This window comes from Sceloporus occidentalis, unplaced genomic scaffold (genome assembly GCF_023333645.1).
Source record: "Sceloporus occidentalis isolate IW3139 unplaced genomic scaffold, rSceOcc1.0.p SCAF_10, whole genome shotgun sequence".
Lineage (NCBI taxonomy): Eukaryota > Metazoa > Chordata > Lepidosauria > Squamata > Phrynosomatidae > Sceloporus > Sceloporus occidentalis.
Window position 1 is genome coordinate 29,889,733 of NW_028316990.1, and position 20,338 is coordinate 29,910,070.

At 44.7% G+C, this 20,338-nt stretch overlaps 1 protein-coding gene across 1 annotated transcript in view; it reads left to right on the plus strand.

The window, feature by feature from the left end:
- Positions 1-20,338, plus strand: part of ABCA3 (ATP binding cassette subfamily A member 3) — a 62,576-nt gene that overhangs the window by 24,163 nt on the left and 18,075 nt on the right. Inside the window, exons 5-17 of the mRNA XM_089540735.1 lie at positions 1,632-1,797; positions 5,410-5,669; positions 6,014-6,130; positions 7,330-7,450; positions 10,184-10,357; positions 12,547-12,728; positions 13,623-13,769; positions 14,374-14,503; positions 15,063-15,217; positions 15,807-15,962; positions 17,186-17,396; positions 18,863-19,013; positions 19,917-20,015. Of these exons, the coding sequence (XP_089396861.1) occupies positions 1,632-1,797; positions 5,410-5,669; positions 6,014-6,130; positions 7,330-7,450; positions 10,184-10,357; positions 12,547-12,728; positions 13,623-13,769; positions 14,374-14,503; positions 15,063-15,217; positions 15,807-15,962; positions 17,186-17,396; positions 18,863-19,013; positions 19,917-20,015 (2,069 nt within the window). The remainder of the gene's footprint in view (positions 1-1,631; positions 1,798-5,409; positions 5,670-6,013; positions 6,131-7,329; positions 7,451-10,183; positions 10,358-12,546; positions 12,729-13,622; positions 13,770-14,373; positions 14,504-15,062; positions 15,218-15,806; positions 15,963-17,185; positions 17,397-18,862; positions 19,014-19,916; positions 20,016-20,338) is intronic.

Consider the following 20,338-nt stretch of genomic DNA (forward strand, 5'->3'; position numbering starts at 1 on the left):
TGTGGTCAGCTTCTGCCAGACATTGACTGTAGAATTGCACTGGAGTAGCTACAAATTCCTAGTGGAGTGTCTGCTGTAGGAATCTCTAGGTCGACTTTTAGTAAGAGTTGCGCTGGAGGACCTAGAGATTCCTAGAGAGAACATATCAATAAAATTTGTGCATAATCAAAGCCCAAAAGTCAAAGCCACAAATATGGAGGGACGAGTGTACTTATATCCGCTCTCCTGGTTGGGACTTGGGAGATCCAGGTTCAAATCTCCACTAAACTGTGCAACTCAGTCATACTATCTCAACCTGAGATACTTCACAGAGTTGGTGTGAGGACAGCCACAAACCCCTTGTGTTCACTGGAGAGACGTAGCTAACAAATAAATTAGCATGTAGTTTGATATGAACCTCTAAAGTCACAACCAATTTGCAATAGTTACAGAAGGTTGGAATAACAGGTTCTAAGAGGGTCCCTGTATTAAGATGAGGACAGCAACATTTTCTGTGCCATGGCAATGATTTTCTGGATACAGATTTTGCTGCCTTGGGAATAGACATCTTGAAATGCAGCAAAGCTCTGCACAAAACCTTTGCTGTCCCTGTGAAAAGAGTGACATGCATCCTTAGTTTGTCTGCAGCAAAGACCTCCATGATATCTTAAAAATAAACCAGCTGATGAGGCAGAAAGATGAAGGAACGCATTCATCCTGTAAAACTGGGCGTATGTGTAATAAAATATATTTCCAGCATTTCAGGTGTCTTAAAAGCTCATGCTACAGAGAGATGCTCAGGTCTCTTTGCTTTACAAAAATCTGGTCTAGCTCAGCTGTGTTACAGACACATATACCTTCCTCCAGATAAAGTCAGAACTGTGATTGACTAACTATTGCAAAACCCTATCAGCTTCCTGGTACCATTTTGGAATTATAATAAAGTGGTGATTCATGCAGTGTATGTTTGTCACTACTGTGTTTTTTCTCTGAATGACTCACAGCTAAATAGACTGCATTGGCTGTATTCCGACAATCATTCCTCTACTCAATAGGCTGAGATATGATTTAAACTTTTGTCCAGTGATATGTCTTCTTTCTTTCTCTCTTGGCCCTAAGCTGACATGCAAACCAGAGGAATTCTTCCTTTCATTGCAGCTTCCCAGCTTGTCCAAACTGAGTTAATATATTCATGTTTTCACCTCTTAGTTTGGATCTTGGATCCAGATGAGAATGGGGTCTCATTTTACTGGATTGCAAATAATTAGACCTGAAGGTCTCAAAAAGGGAGGCCAGCAGTGGTCATTTCCAAGCGTACTTGACACATGTTTAAGCCCTTTTCTCAATGGTGCTGTCTGGTGAAATTATCTATGTTGTACATTCTCCTCACATATTTGGGGTCTGTCGAACTCTCAGAACTTGTAGAGATTACCTTTTTAGGTTTCATTTCTCAGAAATTCCCAGTACAAGCCCAGAGATTCTGCTCACTGGAGTATTTGGGGAGTTGCAGTCCCAAAAAGGACATCTTTCCAGCTCTGCTCACCCACTTGTACCTGGGCTAGGTTTAGCCTTTGTTTTTCCCCTAGACTTTTTGAGAGGGTTGCACTTTTTTACTATTCCGCTTGTAACTATGATTCTGATTTGTCTTTCAGGTTAGTTACCGCCTGCGTTTCAAGTACAGCCCTAGGAATGCTCCTCAGAGTGAGCAGACCGGTCTGAACCCCAACTTGGACCGGGACTGGCATACCAGCTACCTCTTCCCACTGTTCCAGTTGCCAGGTCCAAGAGAAGCCAAATCCGACGATGGAGGAACACCAGGTAAGTAGTAGCTACCTGGGCAGTGTTGCTATTACATTCTTGGTAGGACTTCATGCTGTTCTTACCTTACCAGGTACTTGAACTCCTAGATCAAGAATGGGGAAGCTTTAGTTCTCTGAATGATTTGGACTACCAACTCTACCGTTCCTAAGGATGGACTATCCTGGCTTGAATGTCTGGGAACTGAAGTCCAAAATACTTGGAGGGGCAAAGGTCCCTCTGCACTGACTTAGTTTTAAGAAGTGGCTTGAATTCTCCAGCCAATATGACCAGAGTAGTAAGAAAAAAAGTATTTTTCCAGCCTCTAGGCCAGGGGTAGGCAACCTGCGGCCCGCGGGCCGGATGCGGCCCGGCAAGGCCTTGGGACTGGCCCCAGCCCGGTCCTGCCGCCGATTGCCGCCGGGGCTTTTGGCATCTTGCGCGAGGGGCATGGTGGGGCAATTGTCTATAGAAGCCTCAGAAACATGCATTTATCTTAACATTTTTTAAAAAAATCAGCAAATTTTTTCGCGTGTCCTCCATTTTTTATAAAAAAAGTGCCCTCCATTTGAAAATTTTGTCCTACATTTGTCCCGGTTTATTTATTTATTTTAAAAAATATTTAATTATTTATTTTTTGGCTTCGGCCCCCCAGTTGTCTGAGGGACAGCAACCCGGCCCCCGGCTCAAAAGGGTTGCCTACCCCTGCTCTAGGCCAATGCTGTCTGCTCTACCTTGCAACTGTTCTGACAGCAAATAATTTTTTCCCTGCCACCTGCTGCCTGATCCTATTTTTTCCCCTTTAAATTGAGGCTGCCAGAGATCATGCCTTGGGCTTCTGGCAAGCAAAACCTGCATGCTTGAATCAAGGTTTTCCCCCTCCCCAAAAGTTAAATATCTTTTTGTATGTGAACCACTAAGCTGCCTAATGTTGAGCCCAAACTTTTGGTCCAGTGCACAGCAGTATGCCAGCACCACAGAACTTTTGTCAGAGGGACTTTCCCAGCTCTGAGGACATCCTTTTAAATTAGAGTCTGGGATACGCTGGGGCTGAACCTTGGACCTTGTGCATGCAAAGCAGGTACTTTGCTACTGAACTATGGCTCCTCACAGACATGTCAGCCTCATCCACTCTGCCCAGCTTGGCAATGTTACTTTTTTATTTTGCAGTTAGCTGTAACTCCTAGGATCCCAGTGGCTTTCCAATTTCTGCAATATATGGCATTGATTATCTATAAATCTGGGCTCATGGGGTGGAGGAGTACATGATGTGAAGACAAAGTGTTGGCTGTGTTGATATTGAGCAAAGTCCTGCATTCCATCCTCAAGAGCATTCAGTCAGGTGCCTCCAGGAAGCTCACAAAGAAGGCTTGCTGGCAAAACAAAATATGCCATGTTTTCTTTGTCCTCAGCATTTGGTAGCTAGATTGCTCCAAATGCCAACTTTTTTCATTGCGGTGGTGGACAACCTGAGTCCCTCCAGACTACTGACCGTTCCTCACCTCTGGGAACATTGCTTGGGGCTGATGGGGTCAGGAGGCCATCAACAACGGGAGGGTCACAGGTTCCCCCACTCATTGCAAAGTAAGACCTAAGAGATCTGGATTCAATGCTGGCCCCCGCTGTGACACTCAATGTATGTCCTTCTCCAGCTACACTTTCTCAACCTAACCAACTTCACAGGGCTGCTGTGAGGATGACAGCTGAAGCCGATACTAAAACCTACCCCACTTTCCTACCCCCGATCTAAATGTTATAAATGAAATAGATTTTTGTCACTTTATGACATCCGCAGAAAATCCATCACCATTCTTCAGGGAGGCTTTGCCCCTGCAAGCTGGATAAACCCAAGCTGCCTTGTATGGGGAGATATCATACGACTCCCAAAATCAGGGTTGCTGAGAGAAGACACTGGGTCCAATGCATATTGCATAATTGGAACACACACAAACAAAACACACACCTGATTTAGCAACAAACTATAGCCACTCTCTCGGCTGCTGGGAACATTTGTTTTTCCAGTGCATTCTTTGTTTTTCCACTGAGAATCCAACCCCCTGCTAGCCCTGCTCACAAACCTCTTGTGCAAAATGAGAGTTTTGTTTGGTCCTCACAGGCTGCTAGGTGTTGGAGGGCTTTTCTCCCAATGGCTTGCTGATGTACCATTGCAAGGACAAGCTGCATTTAATGCCTGTCTCTTTTAGGTGCACTTTCCAGTCTCTCCTTGGCTCAGTTACACTGGAAGGAGCTAGCAGGCAAATGCATTTAATTAACAGTTTAACAAATGGCTGCAATTGAAGGAGTGGAGCCACTGCCAGGGAGGGAGTAGGCTTGGAACATGTTCATGTTAGTCATCTCCGAAGTGAGAGATGTGTGCTGAGCAGGTATACCCGGAGTGAGAGATGTGTGCCAGATATACCCGATGCCGTTTGCCAGCTGGTACACACCACTCACATTCTGCCTAGCTGCAAATTTCTGGGAGTTGTCTTCAGGACTTTTCATTAATACATGGGAACAGGGATTTGGAAAGCAAAGAAAGGATGAAAAAGAATACTGTGTGCTTGATAGTTCCAGAGATGCACTTCCAGATTATAAATTTCAGTGTGATGTGATAGTGAGGTTATTAGACAGGGATTTAGGAGATATAAGTTCATGTCCTCTTCTAGCATGAAATTTACTGGGTGACTTTGGGTTGGTTGTGATGGTAAAGTGAGGAGAGAAGAGCCATGCATGCCACCTTGAGTTCTGTGGAGAAAAGGCAGGCTATGAAGGTAATAAATTCAAAAAGTGTGCAGGTAAGGGACAAATGGAGAGCCAGCAGGCATACTGCTTGGAGTGTTGGACTACAACTCTGGAGACCAGGGTTCAATTCCCACTTGGCCATGAAACCCTCTGGGTGATCTTGGGCAAGTCATGGCAAACCTCCTCTGAATGAATGTTGCCAAGAAAGCCCCATGATAGGTTGCCATAAGTCAGAAACGACTTAAAAGCACCCAAGAACGAGGGACAAACAGTTGTAGTTAGCTAGCATCTTCCATTTTGGGAAGATGAGATGCTGTGGTTATCAGGTTCCTCCTCCTTGAAGTTCTCCTGCTGCACTTTGTGTTCGTTGGATTCCTGTGGACCAGAAACTCTTTTTCTCTCAGCCTGCTCTGCCTCACAGGGTTGTTGTTGTTATTATTATTATTAGCATTTATTTATAGAGCACTATAAGATTTGCACACGTTTTCCATGGCAGGAATCAAAATACAGTAAAACAGCAATGATAAAAAAATGAAATACCTGCCATGTGGCGCACAATCTAAACATCAACATACCACATACAAGATTAAAACAACTCTAAAATAATACAACAAGTACAGAAGGAGTACGTAAGCATCGTGAGAAATTGTTATGAAGATCAAGTGGGAGGAGAGGGGAGCCATTTCCTTTTATTCACTGAAGAAAAGATGGATTGAAATTGTAACTAAGGCTGCATCTGCATGGGTACTGCAACAAAGTACTATTCCCAGTATTCCATAGCATTGAACCATGGCAGTTAAAGTAGTGTCAATGCTGGGTTATTTCTGCAGTGCAGATGCAGCCTAAGCCTTCATAACAGCCCTTCCTTACTCTCTTGCCTTGCTTCCGTAGGGTACTACCGGGAAGGATTCTTGTCCGTTCAACATGCTGTGGACAAGGCGATCATCCAGTACCACACAAATGCTTCTGCCACTGATCTTCTCAATAGGATCACTGTGGTGGTTCAGCGCTTTCCCTACCCACCTTATGTCAATGATCTCTTCCTCCTGGCTATTCAGAACCAGCTCCCCCTACTCCTTATGCTGAGCTTCACCTATACGTCGCTAAACATTGTCCGTGCCGTGGTCCATGAAAAGGAGAAGAAGCTGAAGGTAACGGAAGCACCAGTTGGGAGTCATCAATGACTTCAAATATCCATGGCTTGAAAATATTTTTCAAAATATAAATTCCAAAAGGCAAACCTTGATTTTGCCATTTTTATATGAGGAGCGCTCTTTTATTATGCCATTGCATTTAATGGGGCTTGAGCATCCGCGGATTTTGCTATCCACAATGGGCCCTGGAACCAAATCCTAGCTGATACCAAGGGCCTGTTGTACTTAGAGTTAATTTTAAAAAGTAAACTCTTAACAGATTTAAAAGCAGATACAGCCATCATTGTAAAAGTTCGAGGAAAAAAAATATTTTTTTGTGATATTGAATTTTATGTCTGCAGGAGTACATGCGCATGATGGGTCTCAGTAACTGGCTGCATTGGAGTGCATGGTTCCTTATGTTTTTCCTCTTCCTCTTGGTGTCCATCTTCTTCGTCACTGTACTCTTCTGTGTCAAGGTGAGGCTCTTTCTGTAGTCTTTAGAATGAAAACATACAATGAGGTGGCTTCCTGGAGTGGGTGATATACCTGATCTCATTTTATAGCTACAGAGACACTCACACATTGGACTGGGAATGGTACTGAAGACCTCCATAAGAAGAGAGCTGATGGTGTGGAATGGCTAGAACAGCGGTTCCCAAACTTTGGTCCTCCACATGTTTTAAACTTCAACCCCCAGACAGCTTGGCCAACAGTCAGGAATCCTGGGAGCTGAGGTCCAAAACATCTAGAGAACTAACATTTGGGAAACACAGGGCTATTGGTGTTAGAGTTTGCTTATTCATTTATTTATATGCTGCTTCTCTTCCAACGTGGAGCCCGAGGTGACTTGGTTCTTGTTCTTTGCCACTGGGTCAGCTTTAGTGTATGGCAACCCTATGCATGAGAGGCTTCCAAGAGCTGCCCCCAAATCATCAGCTGATTTGAAGAACTCTGGATTGATTTAATGAGATATCATGTACCTAATCTGATTTGAATACCTGTTCATATTACCAAAGCTTCAGCGTGGGTGTTTTCCTGCAACACTCTAAACATAATAAATAGAATCAACCAGCTGTTGTTGCAAGAAAGCACACCTTTATTAGTTTTATCATTCATTTCCTGTTTTGGAGATCTATCAGAATTAAAACAGCCTCGAAGCAAGCAGTGTGCCCATATTTTGAAGCCCCGCTGATAAAATTCCGCCTGCAGTTAAATTTTGTGAGCCCCCTTGGGTCCCTTTCTGGGACCAAATCATCAAATTTCAGTTGATCAGTCTGCTATCTGAAATTAGAGACCCTATTCTCCACCTGTCGTTACAACTGCACTACTCAAAGGAGTGGTCCATTTACAACAAACCATTACCAACTGGTCCCTGCAGAGTTTACAGCAAAAACATAAACCATTGTAGCCAATGGGCACAAACATGGTAATGATCCTTGGCTCATGAGAGTGGATAGGAACTGCAGGTCCCTCACATCGGGACACTTGAACATGGCCTTACTGGACATAGTCTAAACCAGACTATGAAGGTATGCTTTCAACATGGCTGAGCATTTGTAACACTTGCTCGCCATTCTCCGTCCATCTTCAGTGTTCCTGTGTTCTGCACATTGGCAATGAGCATGGCGTGAATAAATGATATTTATTGATATCAAATGGTTGATATATTTTGCAGGTGAGTGAGCAAGGTGCAGTACTTACAAACAGCGATCCAACTCTGGTGTTCACCTTCCTGACAGTTTTCTCCATCTCCTCCATTGCCTTCAGCTTCATGGTCAGCACGTTCTTCTCCAGAGGTGAGTGATATTTTGTTGGTTGTTCCCCATGGGATCCACAAGCATTCCGAGTCACAGTGTCATACTGGATCATATCCAGCATACTGTTCGTATGGTGGTCAACCATTTGCCTATGGGACGCCTGCAAGCGAGATATGAGTGTGACAATGCACACTAGCTTGTGTTTCCCAGAAAATGATGTACAGAGGCATATTGCCTTTGGTGATTGAAGGAGTATATCAGCATCATAGCTTGTCACTGCAGATAATCTTATCCTTCACCTTGACCTGCCTTCATTCACTTTTCATAGCAATTGAACTGACTGAGAAACTATTATGGAGTTCAGGATGCTGAACTTGCTGCTGCTTATCCCATGTTTCAATGGTTTGCCATGTCTTTTCAGATCATATCCTTGATGGCTTAAGGCCACACGTTTCTCTTGATATCGCTTTATGTGGGCAGCTGTTGTCATACACTGTGATATTGTGGAGGGCTTGGAAAAGTTATTTGTGTAGACTACAGTTCCCAGAATGGAACAGTGTCAGAGCTTGGTCTACAATTCCCAGAATGGGAATGTGTGCCAGTAGCTCTTCAAGTTGATTGGAAAAGACACATACTCTTTTTTGTATACATTTTTCTAATGCACATATTTTGCATGCATTTTTTCTATTAATTTTATTTTTGTTAATTTTTTTTTTGTTGTTAATTGAATCATTTTTGGTGCATTTTTCAAATGTTCACATGGCTCTATGGCATTTCCCCCCTCCGAAATGCAATGGAAACTTGTGGATTTTAACAGAAAGAAGTGGTCTGTCCTTTTGCTGATCTGGGCTGATGTGGACTGGCTTAACTTTGAAGAGGAATGCAAACCCAACAAATTTTCTTTTCTGTCCTTACATGAGAGGCCTACCTACAGTTTACAGGGAGGTGCAGCGATGAAAAAAATCCCGCTGATGTGACATTATTGCTGATTTAAAAACAACAGCACATAGCTGAATATGTTTCCTTAACTAAAGAGCACCTGCTTATGTATTCAGTACTGGCTTCATTTCCCAACTATAGCCTCTAAGTTGAAAGTTCAACAATGAGAATGTTGTTGGGTTTTGTCTAGCAATTTTGCTTTCCTAGGTTTTTCAGAGTGACAGGGAGGCCAGGAAGCTGGTGTTGCTGATAGAAGTTCTACTTGCATCATCATGTTGTGATCCAATGTGCTAATGATGGGGTTTTGTGGGAGTTTCAGTGATGTGGATGATAGTGAATACAAAAGAGATGCTTAGTTTTAAAATGTACGTGTGTTAGAAGCATCACTTTTAATTAGAGGCTACAATAAGGAGTGTGCCACTTCCTCCCATGAATGCAAGGAGGAGATTTCCCCAGGTAAACATAGTGGGGAAAACATAGTGGGTTTCACCTCTATCAGCCATAGCCAATGGTGAGGGATGCTAAGAATGACAGTCCAACAATGTCACAGTTTCCATCTCTGGCCTAGAAGTAGCCAATACATGGCAGCTGTAAGACAATCTCAGCCCTTGTTTGTTTTGGCCCTTGATTTGTGCTTGTGGGCTCTTGCACAAAATTTGTGCTCACCCTCTGAATTTAATTTTATGCACCAGTTCATGCAGCAAGATGAAACAGAAGAGCCAGCATGGTGTAATGGTTTGAGTGTTGAACTACATATCTGGAGACCAGGGTCCAGTTCCCAGAGTGGCAATGGGAAATCACTGGGTTATCTTGGGCATGCACTGTCAGCCCTAGAAAATCCTGTGATAGTGTTGCCTTAGGCTTGATGTTAAGTCAGAAACGACTTGAAGGCACACATCAACAACAATGAAACAGCAAGACATTTTTAAAACTACCCTAATTAAGTGCTGCCCCATCTAGAAATAACCTTGCACATAGAAACCTAGAGTGTTAAGCTTGCCTTGCGCTCGACATTCTAGTTCTTTATGAGGAGATGTGTGCTCAAGTGGTAGCATTCATAGAATCACTGAATCATAGGCTTGGAAGAGACCCCAAGGGCCATCCAGTCCAACCCCCTGGCATGCAGGAACTCACAATCAAAGCATCCTCAACAGTTGTCCATCCAGCCTCTTTAAACATGTGGACCACCAGTGCTGTTTGAAAGTGCTTCATCAGACAGTGAGGGGTGAATGGATAGATGTAGTGATGGCCACTCATTCAGATGGTTTAGACAAATTCAGGACATTCTTGAGAAAACGCTAAGTCTATTCACTTTTACTAGCTAAATGAAACCTGTGTTCAGAAGAAATGTACCATTAGATAACCTTGGCTTGTGATAGTTACACTTCCTGACGGTTAGAGCTGTTCAACAGTGGAACACGTTGCCTTGGCTTGTGGTGGAGTCTCCTTCTTTGGAGGCTTTTGAACAGAGGCTGGATGGCCGTTGGTTGGGAGTGCTTTGATTGTGAGTTCCTGCATGGCAAAATGGGGTTGAAGTGGATGACCCTGGCGGTCTCTTCCAGCTCTGATGCTCGATTCGGTGATGTGGGGTTGGAAGCAATTTTTGGAAACTGTAATTCTGTGTTGTATTTCTCAATCTCCTTCAGGTATCTTACCCACTTTCAGGCATGATGGATATGGTCCTTCTTTGCTCTTCTTCTCTTCTCTTCCTCTTGCATGCTGCAGTCATTACTGCAGTTTGTCTAGATTAAAGCAAAGTGCATAGTATGTTTTTTTCCCTCTGAATATTGTCCTTCTTTTCTCCCCTTCGCTTGTCCATCCTTGCATTTTCAGCAAATGTGGCGGCAGCTGCTGGAGGATTCCTCTATTTTTTCTCCTACATCCCCTACTTCTTTATTTCCCCCCGTTACGACCTCATGAGTCACAACCAGAAGCTTTCTTCTTGCCTCATCTCCAATGTCGCCATGGCCATGGGGGCACAACTCATTGGCATGTTTGAAGGGAAAGGTGAGTTGGCTTTCCACAACTAGACAGGGGATAGAAAGAGAAAGAAGAGGATTTAATGAATAATTAGTCATTGTCATTAATATTTAATGTAATGATTAGTTAATGCTACTTTGAAAATAGATTGCTGAATTTTCAAAATTTAAATTTAAAAAAGAAATGATTAAAAGAAAGACATGGGGGAAAATGCATAGTATATGAACATAGGATAGTAAGGCCTTCTGACCATTGAACGAGTAATGAATTTTTGTATTTCCAAACTTGGAATAAGAGCCTTTTCACTAATTAGTAATAGTACTTAAAGAGTAGCAATTAATTAATTATTTTCTCCACCTTACTGTCAGTGAAGATGTTTCATGTGATGGGGCAGCAACATCAGAAATAGATACAGGTTCAGAAATAAGACAATGGTTGGTGGAAGAGTTTACAAATGTGTCAGCAGCAAGAAGATCAATAATTTGAATTTTTACATTATTTATTTATTAGTCCTTATTGATTACATTTATATTGCACTTTTTCTTCACTGAGCTAAAGGTGGCATATATGCTGCTCTCTCAACCCTGTGAGGTAGGTGAGGCTGAGAAAAATAGAAAGCTACAGTACGAAGTCTACTGTGTGAATCTCCTATCCCAGGGGTAGGCAACCTTTTTGAGCCGGGGGCCGGGTTGCTTTCCCTCATGCGACTGGGGAGCCGAAGCCGGGGGTGGAGCTTCCACCCTTGAGGGGGCGGGGCCACGTGCCGGGGGCGGAGCTTCCACCCTTCAGGGGCCAGGCCTCCCCATCTTCGCTGGCCCCTGATGGGGCCCCAGGCCCTGTCAGAGGCCGGCAGAAAAGCTGGTGGGGGCTGCCAGCACTGGAGGCCTCCCCCTCTTTGCCAGCCCGTGACATGGCCCCAGGCCCCGTCAGAGGCTGGCAAAAAAGCCGGCGGGGCCCACCAGCACTGGAGGACTCCAGGGACGGCAGTGGGCCCCTCAGAGACCCCCTGCCGCCGCCGGAGGCCTCTTGGAGGACTCCAGGGATGGCAGCGGGCCCCTAAGAGACCCCCTGCCGCCGCCAGAGGCCTCTTGGAGGACTCCAGGGACGGCAGCGGGCCCCTAAGAGACCCCCTGCCGCCGCCGGAGGCCTCTTGGAGGACTCCAGGGATGGCAGCGGGCCCCTCAGAGACCCCCTGCCACCGCCGGAGGCCTCTTGGAGGACTCCAGGGGCGGCAGCGGGCCTCTCAGAGATCCCCTGCCGCCGTCGGAGGCCTCTTGGAGGACTCCAGGGATGGCAGCGGGCCCCTAAGAGACCCCCTGACGCCGCCGGAGGCCTCTTGGAGGACTCCAGGGACGGCAGCGGGCCTCTCAGAGACCCCCTGCCGCCGCCGGAGGCCTCTTGGAGGACTCCAGGGACGGCAGCGGGCCCCTAAGAGACCCCCTGCCGCCGCTGGAGGCCTCTTGAAGGACTCCAGGGATGGCAGCGGGCCTCTCAGAGACCCGCTGCCGCCTCCACAGCCCCGTTTGGGGATTCCTGGGGCGGCAGCGGGTCTCCTAAAGGCCCGCTGCCGCCTCCGGAGCCCCGTTTGGGGACTCCAGCGGCGGCAGCGGGTCTCCAAAAGGCCCGCTGCCGCCTCCGGAGCCCCGTTTGGAGACTCCAGCGGCGGCAGCGGGTCTCCTAAAGGCCCGCTGCCGCCTCCGGAGCCCCGTTTGGGGACTCCAGCGGCGACAGCGGGTCTCCTAAAGGCCCGCTGCCGCCTCCGGAGCCCCGTTTGGGGACTCCAGCGGCGGCAGCGGGTCTCTTAAAGGCCCGCTGCCCATAGCAGTGAAGTCTCGCGCGACCTTTTCTGTGGTCGCGCGAGACTTCACCGCTATGGGCGCCGCCATTTTTTCTCCCAAAATGGAGCAAAGTCTCACGCGACCTCAGGGAAGGTCGCGCGAGACTTCGCCGCCATTTTGGGCGAAAAAATGGTGGCGCCCGTAGAGGCAAAAAGCCACATTCGGTGGCAGCGGCGGCAGTGGCTGATGCTGCGGGCCAGCTAAAAAGCCTCCGCGGGCCGGATCCGGCCCGTGGGCCGCAGGTTGCCGACCCATGTCCTATCCCTTAGTGAGGACTGGAATCTGGATCTCTGAAGTCCCAACCCAATGCTCTTAACCACTATACCACACTGGCTTTGTTGTCCATGGTGGCATCTCAAATGGATGTTTCCCCTTCAGGCAGTGGAGTGCAGTGGAGGGACCTTATGAAGCCGGTCAGTGTGGATGATAACTTCACTGTGGCCCATGTGCTGGGAATGCTGCTCCTCGACTCCGTCTTGTACGGCTTGGTGGCTTGGTATGTGGAGGCTGTTTTCCCAGGAGAGTATGGCATCCCACAGCCCTGGTATTTCTTCATAATGGTGAGTCTTGCCCTCTTCAGAGAACCACCGGTCAGCTGTTTTGTAGGCGGGGAAAGAGTTCAAAGTGTGCCAAGAGCAAAGAGCCCAGTCTTTGGGTTTGCTGGGCACAGAAACAGCCCAGCACTTGGGACTGAGCAATTGAGGCTTGCAATATTGGTTCTCATGCATTTGCACACATAGCACATTTCTCTTGTGGAGAATCTACTCTGCAATATTTGCTGTTTTACTTCTTTTAAGGTTTGCTACTACAGTATACAAACTTCTGTCACAATATACTTTAAAGACATTTACAGGAACAATGGCATCTTCTTGTAGGAGATAATTCTTTCATGCTTGGGTTTTTTCAATGCATGTGGAAGCCAGAGGGAAAGAGCATGGGACTGCATTTGTTATCATCATAAATATTAATAAGTTTTATTTCTTTCCTGCCTCTCCTCAAGGCTTGAGATGGAATACAGCATGTTAAAATAGAAACACACTTATGACAGCTTTACTGGATATTGCTTTGTTTCTGGGCACAAATCAAAGTGAAGATTATGATAATAAAGCCCTAAACAACTTGGGTTGAAGCACTCTTAAGACTATTCTATTGAGATACAAAAATAAACAGATATAAATATCATAGTTTTTGGTGGGTTTTGGGGGCTATGTGGACATGTTCTAGAAGAGTTTATTCCTGACGTTTCACCAGTATCTGAGGCTGGCATCTGCAGAGGATGCAATAAACTCTTCTAGAACATGGCCACAAAAAACCTTCCATTTCAGATATAAATATCCTTCTGTGTCAGTTAAATTGATAATGAATGGATTTGTCTACAAGCTACAAAGTTCAGTGGAGTAGAATGAGGGTAAAAAATAAATAATTCAAAAATACATTTTTCTATATCTCCTTAGCCTTCGTATTGGTGTGGGAGTCCTCAGACAGTTTTGGGAAAGGAGAAAGAAGAGGAAGAGGATCCAGAGAAGGCTCTGAAAAGTCAATACATAGAGGAAGAACCATTGGACCTGGTCTCAGGCATAAAAATTAAACACCTCTCAAAGGTACGTTCCTCCAGGCATTACCCAGTAGAACTTGTATGGTGCAGTGTATATTGTATAGAGATCCAGATTTGGGAGATTCCTCACCAACATACAAAACTCACAACCTCCTCTTGTGTTCACATCTTTAAAACTCAGCTGCTGTCTTGCAGAGTTCTTGTGTTCTTCCAAAAAGACATGCAGACCAGAGTCTGGAAGTAACAAGTTACAAGTAATACATTGACTATATATGGGCCCAAACAGACAGGCCAAAATAAAGCTGCTTCAGGTCACTTTGGAGGTATGCTGTTTATTAAAGGACAGATGCATCTTAAGAGGCCAGAATCTGTGCCAAAGCTGCACTCTAGTCCTTAGGACTGGAGCATTGCTTTGGCGTGCCTTCTGGCCTCTTAGGACGCATGCATCATTTAAACAGCATACTTCCAAAGTGACCTGAAGCAGATTTATTTTGGCCTGTCTGTTTAGGCCCTATATACCTTGTAATCCCAGGATTCCATAGAATAGCGCTACAGCACTTAAAGTGATGCCTGTCATGTCTGATTTACTCTTACTAAAACACTCATAGAAAGTACCTCTGAATGTCTCTTTTCTTTATTCCCGTCCATAGGTATTCAAGGTGGGAGGCAAGACCAGAGAGGCCGTGCGGGACCTGACCCTCAATATGTACGAGGGACAGATCACAGTGCTTTTGGGGCACAACGGTGCTGGGAAAACAACCACTTTGTCCATGCTGACAGGTGAGGTTGAGCTGAGACTAGAAAAGGCCATTGTATCAGCTGTGATATGTACTATGACTCTGAAGACCTGGGTTTCATAGAATCATCTTCACTGGTGTAAATATCCCTGACAAAGAATGCTATTCCTCCTCGTTTCCTGCTTGGTCTGTTTCTCTTAAAAAGGTTATATACCCCTCTGTTTCTACATTCCAATCATGAGACTCATCCCACCAGGTTTCAGTGATGCCTGTTATATCATATTTGCATTCTTGTGCTAGGAGTTTGAGTTCATCTTGCTTATTTCCCATGCTCTGTGCATTAGCGTAGAGACATTTAAGACCATGTTTGAATCTCTGCTTGGCCATGAAAACCCACTGGGTGGTCTTGTGCAAGTCATAGTCTCTCAGCCTCAGAGGATGGCAGTGGCAAACCGCCTCTGACGAATCTTACCAAAGAAACCCTGTGATAGGCTTGCCATAAGTCAGGAACGATTGGAAAGCACACAACAACAGCAACACATTCATTACTAACCTGAATACTTCTCTCTCTCTCTGTCTTTTTAATGTCTGTTGCTATTCAGGGCTGTATCCTCCTACAAGTGGCCAGGCATACATCAATGGGTATGAGATTTCTCAGGACATGATACTGATCCGAAAAAGCCTTGGCCTTTGCCCCCAGCATGATGTCCTTTTCGATCAAATGACAGTGGAAGAACACCTGTACTTCTATTCTGGGGTAATTGTTTCTTAAATGTTACAGCATTTCTGTATCTCAGTCTACCTGTGCCCATTTGTTCCTCTGGTTGTAACCCACCAAGATCATATGGCTGTAAAATAACTGTAGTGTTATATGACTTCAGCAGATCTATAATTCTTCCTCAGAAAAACCCCAGTGCTATAGGACTGTTATCAGGACTGGAAGAAAACCAGTCCTTCCCATAAATGATCACTATCACGTTGCTTAAAAAGTGGCTCTAGTACAGATTCAAAAGTAGGGAAACTTTCATAAAGTTAAAAAGAAAACCATGTTTCTAGCTCTCATGGAGTATTTTTTAAAGTAATACTAAAAAACAGTGACACCCCATCACTTGTGATCCACACATCAGTATGAGAGCTTGTGTCACAAAGTAAAAGGATACACAAATGTGCTCACAGCCCAAGGAAGTGCATATGCAACAGCCTTTCACCTTCTAAAAACCTTTTGACCACAAGAGCTAGAAAGTTGGTTTTTATTTTAACTTGGTTTAAATTGAATTAGGAACAAGGGAGAAAATATATTTCCCACTGCTTAATCCTTATGTTTTCCCCTTTCTGTATTTTCTCAGCTGAAAGGATTCCCTGTGGAGAAGTGCCCAGATGAGATCAGCCGCATTCTGCATATCCTCAACTTAGAGGAGAAACGCTTCTGTCTGTCGAAGGCACTTTCTGGGGGGATGAAACGGAAACTCTCTATTGGCATTGCACTCATTGGGGACTCTAAGGCAAGTCTGTGCGTTTGACTGTTTGCTTGGTCATTGGGTTTATATATTGAGAATCCTGGGTGGACTGCAGGATAAATTGATCTCTCAGAGCCATTTCCTTGCAGATCAGGACATGGCCCATTCCTTTCATAATGCAAAGGGAGACCTAGGAGTTGTAGATTGGACAGTTTACTTTATTGAAGTACACCTCCCAGGATACTGAAGCCAGCATGGCCAGTGGCCAACGATAGATGACTGTCTTATAAAACTTTATTTGACATGCAAGAACATGGACAGGCTAACCGCTTGGTTGAATGATGAGGATATAGAAAAACAAATACAGTGCTACCTCGGGTTACGAAATTAATTCGTTCCGCGGCGCCGTTCGTAACCCGATACATTTCGCAACCCGAAAAGGCTTTCCGTTAGCGCTGGAAAGCCGCTAGCCGCGCTTCGCATTCAAATTTCGCGCCGAAATGAATTTCGTAACCCGAAAAATCTTTCGTTACCCGGAACAGTTTTTTCCAATCTAACTTTTTCGTAACCCGGAAATTTCGTAACGTGATCAATTCGTATCCCGGGGTACCACTGTAGAGGTCATAGGGTTTCCCATATCTGAAGTTTGCAAAAAGAGATGGTGGTAGCAACCAAGTATTACGGTTTAAAGTTTATATTGGTATTAGAATTGGAGGACTCTTGTAGTGTACAAGTAGAAAAGACAAAATGACAAAGGATCAGATTTAGTTAGAAGCTAAGGGTCTTTTTGTCAGGGATACTGTGCTTGTTAATTTGGTTTATTTTTGTTTTCAAACTGGAGGTTTAACGTTTTGGAACGATGTAATAAGCTTTGATTATTTTTTATATTGTGTATTTAATATATGTGATGGAAAACAATAGAATGATATTGGAGAGTATGCAACTTTGTAAAATATTATACAAACATACATACAGTGGTCCCTTACCTTACGCGGGGGATCCGTTCCGGACCCCTTGCGTAAGGGAAATTCCGTGTACGCTCAAGCCCCATTAAAGCCACTCGGGGTGTGCCAGAAGTGCATGCACCATTACTGTTTCTGGTGCTCGGCAGTGCTTCTTCCGACGTGACTTCCAGCATATGCTTGAAGCCGCATAAGGCTCACCTGCTTATGATTCAGTTGCACTGTATATACAAAAAGAAGTAGAAAGAAAAGTAAAAATTCCAAGCTTTCCACTTGGCACTGAGATGTCCTCTCCATGCCATCCAGGTGGTGATGCTGGATGAGCCGACCTCAGGCATGGACCCCGTTTCTCGCCGAGCCACCTGGGATCTTCTACAGCAGCAGCGGAGTACGCGCACCATCTTGCTCACGACGCACTTCATGGATGAGGCCGATCTCCTAGGGGACCGCATTGCGATCATGGCTAAGGGGGAACTCCAGTGCTGCGGGTCTTCCCTCTTCCTCAAACATAAATACGGTAAGGGGAATCCTCCCTCTGCCAGCAATAATTCTGGACTCGAAGCAGCCTGCCTAGGAACTGGGGTCTGCAGAGTGGGGTGGCCTTGTTGGCTTACTCCTACCCATTAGATTGAGCAAAGATTTTTAAAAAGCAGGGCTCCTGCACTTTAAATTTATACCCTAACTTCCCTCCAAGGAGCTCGAGGTAGTTTATATGGTTCTTTTCTCCGTTTTTATCTGCACAATAACTCTGTGAGGTAGATTAGGTTGACAGATTGTGAGTTCCTGCATGGCAGGAGGTTGGACTGGATGGCCTTTGTGGTCTCTTCCAGTTCTATGATTCCATGAGAGTGCAACTGACTCAAGGTTATCCAGTGAGTTTCATGGCTATGTGGGGATTTGAATTTGGGTCTCCCCCATTATAGCCCTTTTCCCTGTTATAGCAAAAACCCTTAATTCAGCAATTCTCAACTTTGTTCCTCCAGATGTTTTGGACTTCCATTCCCAGAATTCCTGACTGTTTACCAAACTGGCTGGGTATTCTGGAAGCTCAAGTCCAGAACACTTGGAAGACCAGAATTTGGGAATCATTGCTCCAGTTGCTTCTGGTGGTGGTGGTGTTTGCCTTCAAGTTGTTTCCGACTTGCAGCGACACTAAGGCAAACCTATCATGCGATTTTCTTGGCAAGATTTGTTGAGAGAACAAGCAATACCAACAAGTTGAGTTTGCACGACAAGACACACCAGTTGAAATTCCCTTTCTGGTGCCATTGCGGAAGATTTAGGAACCCTCTTTTTTGCATCAGCCCACCCTTTTAACAGTACCATACCAGACTGCCACTGTGTGAAGCTAGTGACCAGTATTGGGTAGAAGTAGGTGTTTGGTTATATTTGAATGCTCTGAGTGCAAATACTTTGGTTTTTTTGTCACTTTGTTTTTTGTTTTAAAAAGAATCTGTGCCAAGGTAATAACAGTCTGTGGCCAGTGCATTCTATACAACCTAAACACATTTTGGTATATATGCATATTTTTTCTGATTGTATCAGTCACAGTGGAATAGGGACAATGCTATAGCTCAGTGGTAGCCCACTTGCTTTGCATACAAAATAACCAAGGTTCAGTTCCAAAGAGAGAACTGGAAAAGTCTACTACTGCCTGAAATGACTACTGGTAGTGTAAACTGGATGACTACTGGTAGTGTAAACAATATGAACTAGATGGATCAGATTTGGTATAACCCAGCTTTTTATGTTCCTTAGGGCTGAAAAAAGGACTATAGTTCAATGGGGCACCATTTACTTTACATACAGAAAGTCCAGGTTTGGTCCTCAGCATCTCCAGGAAGGGTTGGGAAAGACTGAAAACCTGGAGAGCTGCTGTCAATCACTGTCAATGTCACTGAACAAGATAGGCCAGTGTTCTAGTGCAGCATCAGACAGCTTCATATATATATAGTCTTCCTTTCCCACTGTGCTGCTTTCTAGGTGCAGGATACCACATGGTGATGGTGAAAGAGCCATACTGTAACCTTGGAGAGATCTCCCGTCTCATCCATCATTATGTGCCCAAAGCCACCTTGGAAAGCAATGCTGGAGCAGAGCTCTCTTTCATCCTTCCCAAAGAAAGTACACACAGGTAAGGTTGTCTGATGTAACCACTGGAGGTGCAGAGGAGAGGAGACAGTTGCGCACAGGCCAAAAAATTATGGCTGTGAGCATGGACTCTTGTGAAACTTGGGTCTCTGAATTTCAAGAAAATTCAGGACCAAACTGAAGAAAAGGTTCAGACCAAAGCCTATAGGAAGTTGTCATTGTGTAGGTCAAGATTTGGGGCACCTGTGGTCTTCTAGACTCTGTTCTCATCAGCCCTGGCCAAGAGGGTCAGTGGTCAAGGACAACCAGGAGATTATACAGATGGCCTCCATATTCACAGATTCTTTATCCTCAGACTCAAGCATTCACAGCTTGAAAATATTTTAAATATAAATAAATTCCAAAAAGCAAACCTTAGATTTTGCCATTTTATATAATGGACACCATTTCACTATGCCATTGTATTGGATGAGACGTGGGCATCCGTGGATTTTGATATCCACAGGAGGTCCAAGAAACAGAACTGTGTTGATACCAAAGGGCCTCTGTAGTCCACCTCCATTGGGAAGGCCACAGTAAGAGGTGGTGAAGCTTTAGTCCTCAATATATTTTGGCCTACAGCTACCATGAGACCCACATAATGTGGCAATGAGAAAGGATTAAGGCACTTCTGGTCCCAAACATCTGGAAGGCAGTGGTTCTCCATCCCTATTTTAAACACAAAAGTTAAATCCCTTAGTCTGAAGAATAAATAGTATTGCTCTTGTGTGCTATAGATTATAGAGATTGCTAGGAATATATTTGGAATGATCTTGTTCTTCCTTTATGCAAAGGGATCTTGTAGCACCTTGAGACTAACTAGAGATTGGGGCATAAATGTTTGTACACTTGGTCTCCTTCCTCAGTTGTTCTTTCTTGTTTCCTCTTCACTTTCTGCTGTTTCTAGGTTTGAGGCTCTTTTTACAGAGCTGGAGTTACGGCGAGAAGAGCTGGGCATTGCCAGTTACGGAGCCTCAGTCACTACCATGGAGGAGGTTTTCCTTAGGTAAGCAGCTGGGACACTCACTGGGTGCCTTTGGACCAGCTGCTCATATATTCAAATACTTCACAGGAGGATAAAATGAAAGTAAAGACAGCAGTATGAGTGTGTATTCCTTGAAGAAACATTGGCAGAAAAACTAAATATAAAAAAGTTAATTTAATAGCACAGAAAGCCTGAAGGAATAGTATTGTATTCCCTATACTAGAGCAGAAGAGAGCTATGTTTTGAAAGTGCAGGCTGTGAATACAAAATCTAATCTTACTCTGAAATGCATGTACAAAGAGGAGCAGATGTGGAATTTATCTGTACATGCCAACTCTGTGGAG